Raw genomic sequence first — 18189 nt, 5'->3', positions numbered from 1 at the left:
CAGTTGTACGGACAAGAGTTGTATGGTCTAACAGTTTTCTGAAATCATCATAAAACTCAAGATGTTTTAATAAATTAGATCCTGAGAAATTAACTTTCGGGGGTAGGCGGGGTAGGGTAAGGGTACATGGATATTTCAAGGGTTTACATTCACTATGACCATACTTTACCATCATCCCCTTCTTCTAGACTCTTTTTGGACTTCTAAACCAGTTTTAATCAGGAGAGACCGTGATCTCTGTCTCATGATAAGCTGAAAGAAAGCTTAACCCTTCAGAGTGCCCACCCCCGCCACCCAGAACTTCCACTCCCTACTGCCCAGAGAGATTGGGACAGTGACCAGCAGCCAGGAGGGGCCGGGCAGCTTTTCAAGGATGGGGTGCAGTGGTTTCACCCTTCCATCTCCTTTTAAAATGCTGGTCATTAGCTTCTAAACTGATATGCATCACAGTAACCTAACCGGCTGTGTCCAAAATCATCACGGGCGCTGACTGCAGCCATGAAATTAAAAGATCCTTGCTCCTTGGAAGAAAAGCTGTGATAAACTTAGACAGCCTATTAAAAAGCAAAGACATTATTTTGCTGACAAAGGTCCGTCCAGTCAAGTGACGTGAAAGTGAAAGTCGCTCAGTCCTGTCCGACTCTTTGCGACCCAGTGTTTCATACAGTCCATGGAATTCTCCAGGCCAGAATACTGGAGTGGGCATCCTTTCCCTTCTCCAGGGGATCTTCCCAACCCAGGGATCAGGTCTCCCGCATTGCAGGCAGATTCTTTACCAGCTGAGCCACAAGGGAAGCCCATCTAGTCAAAGCTATGGTTTTTCCAGTAGTCATATATGGATGTGAGAGTTGGAACATAAAGAAGGTTGAGCACTGAAGAACTGATACTTTTGAACTGTGGTGTTCACAGTTGACAGTTGATTCTTGAGAGTCCCTTGGACAGCAAGGAGATCAAACCAGTCCATCCTAAAGGAAATCAACCCTGAATATTCATTGGAAGGACTGATGCTGAAGCTGAAGCTCCAATACTTTGGCCACCTGATGGGAAGAGCTGATTCATTGGAAAAGACCCTGATGCCGGGAAAGACTGAAGGCAGGAGGAGAAGGGGACGACAGGATGAGATGACTGGATGGCACCACCAACTCAATGGCCATGAGTCTGAGCAAACTCTGGGAGACAGGTGGGGGGGGAAACCTGGCGTGCTGCCGTCCATGGGGTCGCAAAGAATCAGACACGACTCAGCGACTGAACAACAATCGGTTGTGACTTTACAATTGAAATATAGAGCTCTATTTCACTGAAAAAAATTTGAAGCAATAGAACTCTTACAGTCATCAGGTGTAGTCTATCTCAAAGTACAAATAAAGAAATTAGAACCCAACAGTTGTTGAAACCTAAAACTTCCGCAAGCCGGTTCTCAGTGGCCCCGCCCCGGGGGAAACCAAGGTGACCGGGGCGTGGCCTCTTCCCCTTCTCCTCGCCCATCCTCCTCCAGGTCCGCCCCGCGTGCGTTGTAGCGACGGCAGAGGGCGCTGCGGCGTGCGCCTGCGCCTGCGCCTTGGGGACCGGCGAGATGCCACGCCTCTTCGTGAGCTCATCACCCCGCGTCGCGGTCGCGCGGAACCTGGCGTCAGAGAAGCCGCGGGGCAGTGCAGCCGGACAGTGAGGCGGTGAGTTGGTTCGCAAAGCCGTTGGGGATGGCACTGATTGGTGCCGATAACGGTCCAGGCTGGAGGGCGGGTGAGCGAGAGTGGGCCCAAGGCTATCTCTAGGAGGGTTTGCTCAGGAATGCCCCACACCGCAGGGCCTGAGGGTGGTGGCTTCCGTGACTCCGTTTACACTGGCTGCCTCTCGGTGTGTCGGGCCTGAGGGGAGAGGATAGGTGGCCTCATCTTGCATCCTGAGGATGTTCTGTGCAGCCTCGAGGTTAGGACTGGTCTCAGTGTCGATAGACAGAACTGTCTTAACCGAAGTTTTCCAGTGGTAGGCCACACTGTCTTTTTCGGTAGCGAGCTGGACACTTAGAGGCACAGTCTGAGTTATCTTTACTTCAAGTACCACGTAGTATTGCGGGTTACTGACCTCCCTGAGTACTTTATTAGGGGCATGTGTACTGTTCTTTGGAAACATTGAGGAAGCAATGAATTCTGCCTGGGAAATGAGAGGAGAGTTCTCTAAAGAAGGAAGGTGAGAAAAGAGGATTTTGGGGTCCTCTTAAGGCTGAAGCTATTGTAGGATAAGAAACTGATGTAAAAGGTAGTGTAACCTATATTATAGCTTGTATCCTTCTCCTGTCAGACTAACCTTGGGGGAGGTTTCTTAACTTCTCTTGAAGTCTCACTTTCCTTATGAGGAACATAGAGATCATAATAAGAATATCTATTAAATGAGATGAGAGGGTTCAGTGAGCTATCCTACATGTAATACATAAAACAGGGTACATCATGGTACCCTGACTCATGGTACATCGTCAAACATACATTCATTGATAGAAGCACACCTCTATCTTGAGGAGCCTGGCTTCTTGGAAGTTGACTTCTTGCAAACCTTCCTACTCTTGATTCTCCTTGTTGTGGGGAATTGTTTCTGTTGCAGGGATGTGAGGCAGGATTTGGAAGTGCAGACGGTTGGTGCCCAAGAGAGTGTGAATACTGTTTACTTCAGTGAAACTGGCATGACCTACTGCCTGTCTTTCTTACCCTTGCTAAGACACTGTTCTTGGGTCACAAATGAAGTAAGCAGTACCACCTTGACTGAGATCTTCACAGGCAAAGGTTATTTAGAAATTGTTTGTTTTTTCTGTTATCCTTGGAAAACCTTCACAGTAGTCTTTTTGAGTTTGCAAATTTAAAGCAAGTAACTTGAACATGGATGCCTATGGGCATGGAGGATTCTATAGCACATACACAAAAGTTAAGAAGCCTTATTATAGCTTTTGGGAGACATGTAGCCTCCCTCTGGCTCACACCCTTGTTTATGCTCCTGCTGGCTCTTATATGCGTTTTTGGCTGAGATCCCTGCATGGACTGTAAGAACTTTGCTCCCCCATATTTGCTTGTCGAGTTTTTAATAAAATAATATTTTAAATTAAAAGATCCTGTGGTTTTATCTCTTGGAAAAGCAGCAAGGAGGGAGACTAGATCCTCTCTGTAGTCAACTTGAGGAGAAGAAAGTATGAGAGGTGGTAGGTATTAGCTGAGAAAGAAGACCACGCCCCCTGGGAGGGCTTGTGAACGGGGCCTCTGGGACCGATCTATAGAGAAGCGTCAGGTCGACCCTGGCCGAGAGTGGCCTTACAGTCTTGATCCAGGGGAACCTTCTGTAGCCCTCTGTCCCGATGGCCTCTTCTTACTGAAGCCCTGCTGTTGTTTCCACAGAGCTGTCTGGCCTTTAGCCCTTCCATCCTTGGTTAAGGAGATGACCAACCAGGTAAGGCCTATGGAGAGGAAGAGTGCCAGTTGGTCTCTTTGGGGGTTCGAGCCCAATACATCGTCTGGGTTTGTAGTCAGAAAACTAGCATCTGATTCCTGCTCTGCTTGTGAAGAGGAGGGTATCCTGGGCACCTAGTCACCAGAGGGTTAGGTGGCACTAGTAAAAGGCACAGCACTGAGAGGAGGGTAGTTTTATCTCAGTCTGTACCTCAGTTTACAAAGGGATGGAGGAAGCTTAAAAGAATTTGTACACAAGAACGAGAAAGAAAAACTAGAAAGGGAGAAACACGTCTTTGTAATAAAATTAGGGACAGAGTTAACAGGTTATTATGCAGGCTGTGTAGTTTTATACAACTACAAAAATTAAGCTGCACACTGGACTCTGAGCTGCCTGACGATCAGAGCAGGAAAAAGCACATAATTTATTATTCTTTTTGGGTGGGTGGAAGTAGAAGAGACTCTAGCTTCTTTAAGAACTAATTGTTTTCTTTAAGAGACTATAGTTTCTTTAAGAACTAACAGTACAGACCTTGCATGAGCTCACAGGCGGTCAGGCCCCAGCAAGGGTGGTACCTAACACTGGTGATTGTATCTGCTGGGGCACAGGGTGGTGAGTTGGGGGGTGTTTTAGGGAAAGGATGGGATACATCTGAAATCTGACCGTTGGTTTAATGTGTCTTCTGTTCTTTTTTAGTATAGTATTCTCTTCAAACAAGAGCAAGGTAAGCAGCTTGCCAGTTCAAGCAAATTCACCTGTGAAAAGTTGTTGTCCCTGGTTTAAGGTTTTTGTCATGCTGACCAAACATGCAGTTCCCAACCATACTCACTTTACATAAGAATTGGCAGGGGCAGCAAATACACTTCAGAACAAACAACCACCAACAAAAAAACCAACCACTAACTTGAGCCGGAGTCAAATGATAGACTGTAGAACTCTGGGCTGAGGAAAATTTTTCCCACTTGAGGAAGGCGTGACTGAGCTTCCCGGCTATCAGAGTGAAAGAAGGAAACTCTTTGAGTCTCAGGACTCTGTTAATACCAGCTCACCTGGGGAGGTAAACTTGAGCCTGGCCATGAACGCAGAAGTTCTCTTGGGAGCCTTTATTCAGGCTCCTCCACTTAAAACAAGTGTAGCAATTCTCACAGAGGGCCTTTGACCCTCAATAAAAGAGGAGGATAAAATAAGTGAATTTCTGTCAAGTCCACTGAGTATATGAGTGGCAGTGGTTGTGGTGGGGATGGGAGAAGGAGGGAGGGAGGTCTGTCTGGAAAGGTAACTGGCCAGTAACAGTGGACTTCATACCTGGAAAGGAGGGTGTGCATGCACTATTCACATGTGTCTCATTTCTTCACCACAGCCTAGATAAGTTACGTAAAGCCTGGAGAAATTTGTGGAATGCCTAGTAAAACTTCCACTTTCAGTAGTGACATTTAGACAGTCTGAAGTTTAAACCCAAAGCATTCTTTCAAGTTAACAAGCATAGGTCAGCATGTCAGTCAGCTACCTTGTATGCATCTAATGCCATCTGGTGGCAAGCTGGCAGACTTGGGTCAGGTAGGGATTGTAATGGAAGCCAAGATGCTGTATGTAGCTCACAGCTGTTTAAGTTGAATGTCCTTGTATTCATGTCTTGAAAAGGTGTCCCTGAAGAATTGCTGCCAGGTGTGAAGAAAGCCTTCTTGTGCATTTGTTACATTTATATTCCTATCCCAGGTCTGCAGACCCATCTGTATGGCCCACCAGATATACAGCTTACAGACTTAGAATTTAAAGTGGACTTTAGTTAGTAGGGAGGTTAGGTTTTTAGGTTTGAATACCAGCTCTGCCTCTTCATAGCTTTTGACTTTGGGTGAGCTACTAGGCTTCTCTAAGCCTCTGATTTTTATCTGTAGCATGAAGATGCTATTCATAGGGATGTTGTGGTTAATTGAAGTAATCCCTACAAAAGGATTAAAGTATTAACTGGCCCATTAAGCATAATAGACTTGTGGCAAAAGGCAAATCATGTGGCACCTATTTTATTTATTTATTTTCGGACCTGTATTATTTACAGTTGACCTGCCTACTGGTTTCCAAAGATCTCTAAGAAATAACTCTTAACAGGTTTAATCTCTTTTGGGGGTGGGTTTCGCTTTAGCCAAGTGAGAGCTATTCCAAACTAATGCATGTCAGACAGCATACTAAAATAGAAAGGACACTGGACTATTCCAGAACTGCTCCCTCACCTGGTAAACCTGTGTTTGGGGCAAGTGACTTCTTCAGAACCTCTGGTTTTCTTATCTGCCTCCACTGTTCTAATAAAAGCTGTGTGGGAAAGCCATCTGCAAAACAGTAAAGCAGATACAGGTGGATATTACCTCAGAATTGGTGTAACAGTGTTTCTGCTTTATCTTAGCACATTCAGTTTAGAAGTTGCATGAAGACTTTATATGAATGACTTTCTCTTCCAGCCCATGATGATGCCATCTGGTCAGTTGCTTGGGGGTCAAACAAGAAAGAAAACTCTGAGACAGTGGTCACGGGATCCCTGGATGACTTGGTGAAGGTCTGGAAATGGTGAGTGCTCTTTCCTCTACAATACAGCCTTGGAAATTGGGGTTTTTCTTCTGGGCTCCCAAGTTGCAATCAGAGAAGTATTGACTAATTATCTAAGCAAGAAAGCAATGGCAATATGGTGGTATAAAAAGGCAGACTCTCTTTTTTCTCACTTGTTTTCCTGTTATTCACTGTTAAGGCCTTATAGTTGAAAGAAAAAAAAATGCTATGGTTAAAAGCTGGCTGCATTTGTGTTCTGTGGCTCTTCATTTCCTCTCTTGATTCTGCATTTCACAGACCTCTGGTAATGCATAGTTACAGGAGCCCCAAATTTCAGATGCCAGGTACCATGTGTTGTGTGTGAAGAAATCCATTTCTCTGTCCCCCATTGAAGGCGTGATGAGAAGCTGGACCTACAGTGGAGTCTGGAGGGCCATCAGCTGGGCGTGGTGTCTGTGGACATCAGCCACACCCTGCCCATTGCTGCATCCAGTTCTCTTGATGCTCATATTCGTCTCTGGGACTTGGAAAACGGCAAACAGATAAAGTCTATAGATGCAGGACCTGGTAAGAGTTTTACTCTTAGAGAAGATACTAGAGGTTTACGATCCCTTTTTGATACCTTTAGGGAGAGATGTATTTTGGTGTTGAGAAGCTTTTGGATTTGAGATTAGTAATATGGGTGTATGAACTGCATGTTATGTAATACCTTCAGTGGGACTGGGATAGCACTGTAATAAAATACTAGTATCTCAGCAACTAAACATGAGTATTTACATTAGGAGATAAAGATAAGCTATAAATAGCCTTATATCAGTTCCAGTTTTATTGCCAAGTGAATTTGGGTACTAAAATTATTTCTAAAAACTCATAGTTTTCATCGCCTTTGGGTTTCACAGTGCTGGCTCGGGATTGTGGACCTGTGTTTGAATGTCCGCAGGTTCTCTGTTTGGCATATTCTGAGTTGATCCACTCATTGCCTTATAGACGTCTAGAATGTAAAGCACTGTGTCCTCCTAGATCTGTGTCCTGGTAATCTCAACTAATTATGATTAAAGTGCCGATTTCTAGTATATGATTGATACATGAAACTTCTAAAGAAATAAATCGATTTTTTTAAAGTTCTGTAGGACAGCATAGTCTTGTCCATTAGCCTTGATAAACATCTGAAGTAATGGGAATTAATAATTTCATTGGGACAAACAACATGGCATTTCAGATTCCTTGTGGCCCTATATTTACTTGTATATGACCACGTAGCTTTCATGAGCAGAGCCTGTTCTGCCAGAATGGGTGATGACTGGAAGAGAGTACAGAGAGCCTGGTGCCTCTCTGGCACAGCCCTCCATGGAGTGATTACAGAACTGCTCATGATATTTCTTAACATAATTCCCTGGATTGGAGCCCTAGTAGATTTGCTTCCCACCAGTTATGTTCAGTAGCATCCTATAGGTTGTACTTATTTTGGAAAGAATGATGGTCCCAGGGTTTTAAGGACTCTGTGTTGTCTGTAAACTGAATTCATTTCCCCTCAGTGCCAGTATTCGATATCTCTGAGTCTTAATTGTTGGAGCTTTTTAAGGAATACATATGTTGTTGTTCAGTTGCTTGGTCATGTCTGACTCTTTGTGACCTCATGGAGTAGCATGCCAGGCTTCCGTGTCCTTCACTGTCTCCCGGAGTTTGCTCAGACTCATGTCCATTGAATACATATGTCCAGTTCCTATTTTGGATCCACTGAATCAGTTTTGGGGTGTGTGGGCCAGGATATGTATTTGAAAAAAGTCACCCAAACATTCTGACTCCCCAGATAATTGTTTTTGCATGTGTCCTTGCCCTATTGGTATCTCTCTTTTCTTTTTTTTTTTAATTGGTATCTCTTGTGGAGGACCTGGGTCCCCAAACAAGTGCACAAAGTCTGTGAAGCTGAGAAGAGGAGGAAGAGGTGGATCTATTGCTGCCTCTTCATCTTGGGCACTTAAACCCTCCCATGACGCCAAGGTCACTGTGTGCCTTTGTAGCCCCGGGCACACCACAGTTGAAGAAATGAGTGCTGGATTGGTTCTAAGGAAAAGGATGAAATCTGTATCCAGCTTGCCTTTCCTGACAAATAGTATCTTAAACTACATATTGGTTCCAGTTGTGGCAAGTGATCATTGAAAGATTACTGTTAGGAAAGAAAAAAGATACTGAGATGAATGTAAGGTTGGATTTATTTTCTTTTTTGGATAGGAATCTTCATAAAACTATACCAGACCGTTAAACAACAGTTATTTGAGTAAATAATAAAATCAAACATTGCTATTGACAACTAAGGAGCAGCTCAGTTGAATTCACCTAAAGGTAAAACTAGTAAACCTAGGTCTAATTAATTTAGGCAAATGAACATTTACATTATACCAGTCTTGAAAATATGCCTGGAGAATGTGAAAGGAGGAACAGAAGGAGGAGGAAAGAGAAAGATCTCAGATCCTGAAGAAGAAAGTGAAGAAGTAGAAGGAAGGGAAGATGACAGGGAAGATCCTTCATTTGATACCTTACCCAGGCTGTGGCTACAGCAACCTGATGTCAAAGATGTCGAAGAAGAAAGTGGAAGCATAGGGGCATCTCAACATCAGATGGTTCAGGATGTCCCAGTGTAAAGAAGAGTTACTCTTTTTACTGATGAAGTGGAACTTAGTGATTAAAATATATATTATGCAAATGTTAAAATAAATTTTAGAGTGCAAGGTTAAATTGAGGAATAAAAGTTCCTTCAATTTCTAGGAAAAGGACATTCATCACTACAAGTTTTATATTATTAAACAGCTAATAAGGGAAATGTAAAAGTAATTCCAAAGTGATTTTATTAAACTTCAAGGAATCATAATCAGATTTTCTAATAACCATAATTCCTGTAAACAACTAATTATAATAGGAATAAGAGGACATAATCCTGCTAGAATAAATGGCATAGTTATTAGATAGACACTAAAAAGCAGTCTTGTGAGAGATTGATTATAATAAAAGCTTTTTTAGATCTCTTGGTTGATTGAGCACTTTGAAGTTAATTTCCTGTTTGAAACAAGTATTTCTTAACTGATAGAGGTAAATTAATTACTACTTGAGTATGTGTGTTCAGATTTGCAAGAGATTTTTATTTTAAAACTCACTCTGGCATATGGTACTGAGTCATCTGTGGTGGGAGCCCCTATCTGTCATGAGTCAAGTTCAGGGAGACCTCTCTCCTGTGGACTGAGAAGGACTTAACCTCTTTGAGCCCTGCCCTTGGAGTAAGGAGAGTGACTTGGGAAGGAGCCTTTCTTCTCCCTTTCATCTGACAAGCACTGTTTCTGGGCAGGTACAGGAAGGGCAGGACTTAGGGAATGTTCCCATGTAAGACTGGGCATGGGCAAAGGGACCTTGACCAGCACTGGACAACTGGACTATTCCTTGATCTCTAGGCTCTGACCCCAAGGCTCCTAAAGCTCTTTGAGATTGCCTATGAAGAGTTTCCCACATAACTGAGAAAAGAAATGCTGAAATATCATTGGTGGTCCAGATGGAAGTATAAAGCACATGTGCTTATCCAGGCTGCCCATGAGTCTGGAGACCTTTACACAGAAGCACTGTAATACAGAAATAGCATCTGAATAGAACCTTTGAAATCAGATTGTGTGATATAACTTAAAAACTAGTTGATTTAAAAAAAAAAAAAAAAAGGCCTCTTTCCAGTCCTTATTCTCTTGCTAGTTTGTGATAAATACTTTGTCATATTATAGTTTTATATAAGAATATTTTTGGTACCTCTTCATTTATTTGCAGCTTATTGAGGTAGACTTTCACCTCTATAATTACACTCTGAAATTAACCCATTATACAGTTTAACAAGTTTTAGTAAATTTCCACAGTTGTGTAGCCATCACTCCAATTCAGTTTTAGAACACTTCCATGTCCCCCAGATGTTCCCTCACACCCATTTATAGTTAACCTGTGCTCCCACCCTCAGCCTCATTAGACAACCACTGATCAGCTTTCTGTCTCTATGGTTTTGACAGTTTGAAAGATTTCACATAAGTGAAATTGTATTGTCTTACATATCTTTCTTTAACATAATGTTTTTGAGGTTTATCCGTGTTGTAATATGTATCAATAGTCTGTTCTTTTTTATTGCTTAGTAGTAAGTATTCCGTTATAGGGATATTCCACATTTTGTTCATTCATCAATTGATGGATATTTGGATTCTCTTCAGTTTTTGAGTATTCTTAGTAATGCTGCTGTGAGCATCCAGGTTCAGTTCTGTTCATGATGTGTTTCCATTTCTCTAGAAGTGGAATTGCTAGGTATTATGGTGTGTGTTTTCACTTACGCTGTCAACACTGTTTTTCAAAGCTATACCATTTTATATGCCCTCCAGTGTATGAGGATTTTGGTTTCACTACACCCTTGCCAACACTTGGTATTGTCCTGTCTGTCTACATTTTTAGTGAAAAGTTAAGAAACCCTTAAATCGGTATAGAATTAATATATTTACAGCATATTAATTTTGGGCGTATTAATGTTGGGCTTCTGACTGAAGCACCTGAACAGTGCAACTCAGTGACTTAACAGCCGTTAAAGATGACATAGTTCGTGGAAACCTGTATGAGGAGATAGGAGACAGTGATTCTCCAGTTTAACAAGGGTCTTTGTGAATTTCAGGCCATGCTATGCCCATATTAATACAATTAATATCTTTACAATGTCCTATTCTGAATCAGGACACTATTCCTCCAATTTTAAAACATGTATCTTTTGGTAAAGCTTTAAAAGTTTTAAAATTAAGGTCAGATCTTTTCTCACTATAGTTTTCCTTTTTTTCTGTTCAGTGGATGCCTGGACTTTGGCCTTTTCTCCTGATTCTCAGTATCTGGCCACAGGAACTCACGTGGGAAAAGTGAACATTTTTGGTGTGGAAAGTGGGAAAAAGGAGTATTCTTTGGACACAAGAGGAAAATTCATTCTTAGTATTGCATATGTAAGGAAATATTGTTTTGTTTCTGTCTGATTCTCTGAGTTTACTCTTCTAGCCTGTTGTATTCCTTGATAAACATTCTGCATTGGTCTCACTAGGAAGCTGCTGGCTTTGTTTGCCCGCCAGCCAGTTAGACCTGGAACCAGCAGATTACTTGTGTTTGAGGGGAGATGGCTTAACAACATGGGCATTCCAAATGATTTTCATATGTTCTCTACAGAGTCCTGATGGGAAATACCTGGCCAGTGGAGCCATAGATGGAATCATCAATATTTTTGATATTGCAACTGGAAAACTTCTGCATACGCTGGAAGGTGTGGTTCATCATTTTGTGCAAACTGGGTTATCAGATCACAAAGGAAGACTTTGATTAAAATGCTACTAAATGGCAAATGAGCCTTAGATTTGCAAAATACCACTCTCAGTTGGAAATCCGAAACGTCTCTAAAGTTCGCTTTTGTCCCTGTGCTGCTGCTGCTAAGTCGCTTCAGTCGTGTCCGACTCTGTGTGACCCCATGGACAGCAGCCCACCAGGCTCCCCCGTCCTTGGGATTCTCCAGGCAAGAACACTGGAGTGGGTTGCTGTTTCCTTCTCCAATGCATAAAAGTGAAAAGTGAAAGTGAAGTCGCTCAGTCGTGTCCGACTCCTAGCGACCCCATGGACTGCAGCCTACCAGGCTCCTCCGTCCATGGGATTTTCCAGGCAAGAGTACTGGAGTGGGGTGCCGTTGCCTCCTCCGTTTGTCACTGTAGTTGTAACCTAGACATATTAGTTTTTGTACCAGTTTTTTAAATGCTTATTTTGGTGAACAGGCTTACTTTTTATTTATGTGTTAATATATCCTAGCTACATGAGTATCTTACTTCTGTCATGTTTGGCTCTAAAGAACTTTGTGATTGGAAAATAGCCCCTTTTTGTCGATAGTTTGAAGGTAAATGAAAGTTCTGTGCCCGCTCTGCACTGGTGACCTCTGGACAGGAGGATGGGGTACTAGGACAGGGAAAGTGTTGGAGGGAGACCTCTTCAGTGCATCCGTTACCCTACAACAAAGGATTTGGTAGGGAACTAGCATCCTATTTGTTCAACATACAAATCAGAAACAATGCATATTTCCATGTTTGACCATATCTTTAGGGGCAGAGGAGTTTTGTGTAAGCAATGTATCCTGAGGTCCAGTTGGTCAGGGAAGGGATCTGAGGAGAAATGAGTCCCAGGAGGAGGGGCCTGTGTTTTGTGCATGTTTCTAGAGCATTATAAAGAAGGGTCCAGTCTGTAGCTCGCCTCTGACTGAAGCACCTGAGCAGTGCAACTCAGTAACTTAACAGCCGTTAAAGATGACATAGTTCGTGGAAACCTGTATGAGGAGGTAGGAGACAGTGATTCTCCCGCTTAACAAGGGTCTTTGTGAATTTCAGGCCATGCTATGCCCATTCGCTCCTTGACTTTTTCCCCGGATTCACAGCTCCTTGTCACTGCTTCAGATGATGGCTACATCAAGATATATGATGTGTAAGTTACCTGTTGGGATTCAACACTTCTCTGTTAATATCAATGCCTGTTTTGTCTCTCAGCATTAGGAGGAGCCCTAGCAAGTGAGCCGCTCCCTCTTATGTCTAGGAAAGACATGTGTTCAGGTCCTGTCAGACTCCGAGGTCTCCCCAGTCATCCCTCCCCTGTCAGTATCCCTGCTTTGAGCTTAGGATGATATAGAGGAAGATGTGTGTGGGTTACCAATTAGGATCAGCTACTTGCTCCTTCTTTTCCAGCATCCTGTCTCTTGTGGGGCACGCTGATTTTAAATTCTTTTGAACAGGTGAGTAGTGTACAGATGAACAGATGGAGCCATGGGCTGTAGCTAGATTGAAGTAATGATGAAAAAATTAGAACATTTGTTTTCCGAGGGTGTGACGTTCTAGAAGGCATTCCTCTGCCCTAGTTAGGGAGTTGTCTGTTTATCAGCCAGCTTACAGCAGGTCTAGATAAGGGAGCTTTTTTGTTGCTGGTTTTTGACCGCAGGTATAAAAGTGAGTTAGTTAATCTTCAGTTCACAACTCACTTTCATTGTAAGCCTGTGCATGGGCTCTTTCTCTTTTCCTTTTCCCCCATATTTCTCAGTCCCCACTCTGTTCCCTGCTGAGGTCTCTCCTGTAAGGTGTTTGACGTGTGTCCCTGATTTCTTGACTCAGTACTGCAATCAGTGTGCCTGGTTTCTGGCTTCCGAATGCGGCATTCTAATCCACTGGTGCATCCGTCACCCTTCTCTATGCCCCAGCGATGGGTGCCACACCATGACCATCCACATGTGTGTTACTTTGTGGGCCTGTGAGAGTTTTGCAGGAGTTTAAATTTGGGAGCTTTTGGACAACAGAAAGTTGTCAAATAGACATGGAATTAGAACTGCAGTTTCTGGAGTTAGAGCTGAACGGAGCTGTTAGGGTCTGAGAGAAGATGTCTGTCTCAGGTTGTGCTTGCTTGTCAACAGCAGGGCCAGTATAAATACTAGCAATTTCTTAAGTGTTCAGCTCTCTTTAATAAGGCTTTCACTGTTACAGTTTCATCATCTTCCCAACTCCCAGTGAGGAAGCACAGGTTAAGGTCCCAATCATATTGTAGGCGAGGAACCCAAACTGAGGTGGTGGTTTGGCCAAGGTTCTGATACTGAATGAACACCCAGGACTTATACTTTCTCATGGTCCCCCAGCTTTCTACTGAGGCCACCTCTCCTCTTAACTCGGGTCTTCTCTACTCCGCTGACTTCAGGGGTGAAACTGCTGACCTTAGTCAGGTCTTAGGATTGTTCTCCTGCCACAGGTGATTTGATTTCACTTTTTTAAAAAGGGAAAGTGACTATTGTCATTAGACCTGTCTTATTCTTGGTTAAGTTAAAAATGGTCTGTCCAAGTCACACCTGTTGTAAAGAATACATTTTGATACCTTCCTTAGACACAGGCACTGGCTCCACATGGAAAGGATGCTAGGTGGGTAGGGGCAGAACCTGCAGCTACTCTGAGATGGCTATTTGCCTGCTGGGTCTGTTTCCTCATCTTAGGAATTGGCTTGTTGAGCCTTCTTTATTTTGAATTTCTAAGCTCTGCTTGTTTAGGATCCTATTTTTGGCTCTTGGAGGCTCTGACATATTTGGGGTTAATGCTATTGAAGATTTTGTTTCTGCAGTATGTGATGCTACTTCAGTGAAAAGAGAATTTATGTTAATACTGTCATTTTAAGGATAGCAGATTTGGTCTAATTAAATGGACACAGTACACCTTCCATTTCAGTGATTATATTCTAAAAGTTAACGTCTCCGTTTTATTTGAAACTTTCCCATTTCAGACAACATGCCAACTTGGCTGGCACATTGAGTGGCCACGCATCCTGGGTGCTGAACGTTGCATTTTGTCCTGATGACACACACTTTGTTTCCAGGTACTTATGACTCTTATCAGTTCCTAAAATGTTAGGAAGATGAAGATGGTCATCTTGTATGAATTGCCTTAAAATTTGAAGATGGTCCAGGTAGCCTTTGTTTTCTGCAGTGTTTTTTAAATTGTCAGGTTAATTGTTCTTAGCTGGAACAAAGATGGATTTTTTTGAGCAACTCAGTTCTTATTTCTTCCTTATAAATCTAGGCCTCATGAGTCAAGTGCTCGGGCCTGGTGGGCTGGGAAGACCCAGAGGAATCGGGTGGAGAGGGAGGTGGGATGGGAGACCGGGATGGGGAATTCGTGTAACTCTATGGCTGATTCATATCAACGTATGACAAAACCCACTGAAAAATAAAAATAAAAATAAAATAAAATAAAATAAATCTAGGCCTCTACCTACAGTAGGTAGGTATCCTTTATAAGGATACCTGTATTCCGATAGTAACTATAGATATGCAAATCTGTAAAATGTTATGCTTTGAGACCCCAATGTTGTTTAGGCCCAGGATGGCCAAGACAGTTGAAAAACAGGAGATGGATGGCTTAATAGCACTGCACAGAGGTTTCTGGAAGACTGAGAGCCTTTATTTTGAAGCTTTAACCAGTTTCCCTTCCATCCAGAGGGAGCCTCTCATCCAAGACTCCTGACAAGAATATTTAATATGAGGGCCAAGCAGATCAGAAGTTTGGGGAGATAGCTGCTCTGTGAGTGGGGAAAGCCAGCCAGTTGTGCCAACATTCTTGACCACCTTTTGGGGACCAGGTCAGCCGCTTGTGTACACACGCACCAAGGGGGCCTTTAGGTAGGCTGAGTCAAGGAGTGTGGAAATTTTGGTCAGATTCTTTCCAACTTCATACCGGTCTGAAAACTTTTCTGATCCTGATGTTTCCTTTTTTAAAATAGTTCATCTGACAAAAGTGTTAAAGTTTGGGATGTTGGAACAAGGACTTGTGTTCACACCTTCTTTGATCACCAGGATCAGGTATGGCATAATTAACGTTTAAATTCCTTTGTCTTTGGATTGCTAGCATTGTCTGTTATGCCAAAACTCATTCATATCCCTAACCTTGCTGCTCAGGTTGTCAAGATCAGATGAGCCTCGGAGCTGAGCTGCTCTGATTGCTTGGATGTCTGTCTAGCCAATGTTCCAGTGGACACTCTGGGGTGCAGAGGCTAGGAGTGTATTGTCAGCCTGGAAACCCACAAGGCATGATATGTCTATCCATGATATGGGTAGACTGGAAAACTAGGACTAGCTGCACAGCCTTTAAATGACTTCTTTGAAACATGTTGCAGCAATGCCTAGAGCATGCCTTGGCCTTTTTCTGGATACAGCTGGGCCATGGCTGATTCAGGAAGGACCTGCTTCCTCAGAAGTTTCCGTTCCATCCCACAGCCATCACTTTCTCTTTTGGAGCTGCCCAAAGAAGTGATGTGATTTTTTTTTCTTTGAATATACTTGAAGCCAGAAATTGTTAATAGATTGTTTGACTTTAAAGATATTGCTAAGTTTTATTTCAGCCTTTAAATTAGGAAAAAAAGGCTGTATTCTCACAGGAGTCTTCCTGTGAGATGAATGTGAAATGTTAAGGCATTCTAGAGTAGGGCTTCTCAGTCTTTAATGTACCCTGGGGATCTGGTAACAATACAGATTAAGTAGGTCTGGCCTGCGCCTGAGTTTTTGTCCCAAGCTTCAGGTGAGTCTAGCGCTGCTAGTTCCAACAACTTTTGAATAGCAAGGGTCTTGGGGAAGCAGTATAAAAAGTAAAATACCCATGGCAGTATAAAATCGTCTTTCATTAATTATGTATTTTGTATGTTCTTAGGATCATCTCATAGAATCTCTTTGGAATGCATTTTAAAGTTAACAAATGTTAACTTAATCTTACATTGTTGCCCATGAAGTTGAGAGGATTTAATCTTGACATTCCACTCCTGGATTTAAATATTGTACTCAGGAAGGAAGTCCTGGCTGGCTGTGTTGCTTTGTATGAGAGAGTCAGTGTGTGGCGCGGTTCTCAGAGGAAGACATTTGGAGTGGAAATAAAGCCATCACCTGGCCCGCTCACAGCACTGAAGTCAGGGCTAGAACACCCACCTCAGGGATAGAGTGACAGGCTTGACGTGATGAAACTCCTACCACATCAGTTCTGTCTGGGAAGGAGGTGTGAATCTGTTAACATGTAGCAAATGAAATCAATGACATGCAATACCAAGTTATCTAGCTCCTGGGGACAGGCAGGTTTCATAGGCCTCTAATAAGAGAGTGAGAATTACTGACGTAAGTTGTAGGCACAAGCAGGTGGACGAGGAGCACAGTTTGCAGTTATCCCCATAGGTGGTGGTGACCTCAGGGTAGCTGTGAGGCCTTTTCCTTGCTGGAGACCTGAGAACCCATGCTGGTCACTCATGGGTTCCATCTTTACAACATTAGGTCACTTCCTCAATTGTGAATCTTTGAAAGGTTTGTAAATACCTTGATTTATGTTTAAAAATGAATTATCTGGAGTTGGGAGTGATGATAATTAAACAGTAGTAATAGAAGCTGCCTGATTAAAGGAAAAGCCCCATTCTCACTGTTGAGAAAGCATGAGAACATCCTCATCTCAGTGTTTTTCTGGATTCAGTATAATGAGAGTAGGGTAAGGGTATTTGTTCATAAAGAATAAAGGTTTAGTAGAACTTTTTCTCTTTATTTACAGGTCTGGGGAGTGAAATACAATGGAAATGGCTCAAAAATTGTGTCTGTTGGAGATGACCAGGAAATTCACATCTATGATTGTCCAATTTAAACATCAACATCTTCCAGGCTGATGCTGCAGAGAGAATGTATAGATTGATCATGACATTCCTTACCTTTCTAGCTTGTTAATATAGCATTTATTAAAAAGTTTATCAAAAACTTAAATTTTGTAGATACATGTAAATCTTTTCATGTTTTATTGGAAATGCCATTCATACTTTAACATAAAGTATTCTTAATGCAAACACTCATGTTCTTCAACATGCTTCTTTCTCATTTGCCCTGTTACTGATAGAACAGTAAGAGGAGTTATCGTCATTCTGTGACAGTGAGGATTGCCTCAGGAACGAGGACATGCAGGCATGTACTAAAGTTTCCAGTATAGAAATTTAGGCTCACTCTTCCAGGGGATGAGCCATGCAGAGGCTGTAATAAGAAGCTAATCTATTTTAGAATGTGATCCTTAAAGAAACAGGTTATTTGACTGGGTGGGAACATTCTTTAGTCCTTTCTGAGCATTCTTCTGTTTGGTAGATTAAAAATGCCCCATGCCATACTCTTTTTCACCCTGTTAATTTTAGAGAAGCCTGTAACTTGCGGTGGGTATTACTGCCTTAATGTTTACAGGCTCAAGCCTGTATCTACTCTGGTTGACCTCCAGCCCTCCCTCAGTTATCCCAGAGCTCCTATACCTGTTTTCTCAGTGGCCCACTTGAGACATGGTCTGCAGGTAACAGGAAAGGTATAAGTAGCTAACACTCCAAAGTTTGTTGCTTTTTACTGATCATAATAACGTCATATGCTTCATGTCAGGTCCCATGCTTTTCCTCCAGACTCCCCATAACCCTTAAATCAAGCCCATCCTCTCTTTTCTCTCCTGCCTCTGCCTTGTTCACCCTCCTATAGCTGAAGCAGGAGATAGACAGGCGCCCAACCAGAGTAAAGCAATTGGAAATTCATTCCCTGTGGACGGAAACTCCCAAGACAAGAAGAGCAGGATAATCCAGAGGAAGCTGGGCCCTGGTCGTACTGCGTATTTCTCATTCTGAAAGTCAGGA

General features: G+C 42.7%; 1 protein-coding gene across 2 annotated transcripts; it reads left to right on the top strand.

The window, feature by feature from the left end:
- Positions 1 to 1594: 1594 nt before the first annotated feature.
- Positions 1595 to 17296, top strand: SKIC8 (SKI8 subunit of superkiller complex). 2 transcript variants are annotated; one of them, XM_065906666.1, is made up of 11 exons: positions 1595 to 1670; positions 3378 to 3429; positions 4126 to 4153; positions 5883 to 5988; positions 6362 to 6534; positions 10816 to 10964; positions 11182 to 11275; positions 12378 to 12471; positions 14296 to 14388; positions 15292 to 15370; positions 17091 to 17296. In XM_065906666.1, exons 2-11 carry the CDS (start codon positions 3418 to 3420, stop codon positions 17178 to 17180), a joined length of 918 nt encoding a protein of 305 aa, XP_065762738.1. In that variant the 5' UTR covers positions 1595 to 1670; positions 3378 to 3417; the 3' UTR covers positions 17181 to 17296. The 2 variants fall into 2 exon arrangements, with proteins under 2 accessions (XP_065762738.1, XP_065762740.1); XM_065906668.1 differs by lacking the exon at positions 1595 to 1670 and adding an exon at positions 1720 to 1740.
- Positions 17297 to 18189: the final 893 nt, after the last annotated feature.

Source organism: Muntiacus reevesi, chromosome 15, assembly GCF_963930625.1.
Source record: "Muntiacus reevesi chromosome 15, mMunRee1.1, whole genome shotgun sequence".
Taxonomy (NCBI): Eukaryota; Metazoa; Chordata; class Mammalia; order Artiodactyla; family Cervidae; genus Muntiacus; species Muntiacus reevesi.
This window is presented reverse-complemented; position numbering and strand designations above follow the sequence as displayed.

Coding starts and splice junctions, on each gene's coding strand:
- SKIC8 (XM_065906666.1), top strand. Junction 6,535..10,815: donor GTCTATAGATGCAGGACCTG/GTAAGAGTTTTA, acceptor TTTTCTGTTCAG/TGGATGCCTGGACTTTGGCC. Junction 14,389..15,291: donor GACACACACTTTGTTTCCAG/GTACTTATGACT, acceptor TTTTTAAAATAG/TTCATCTGACAAAAGTGTTA.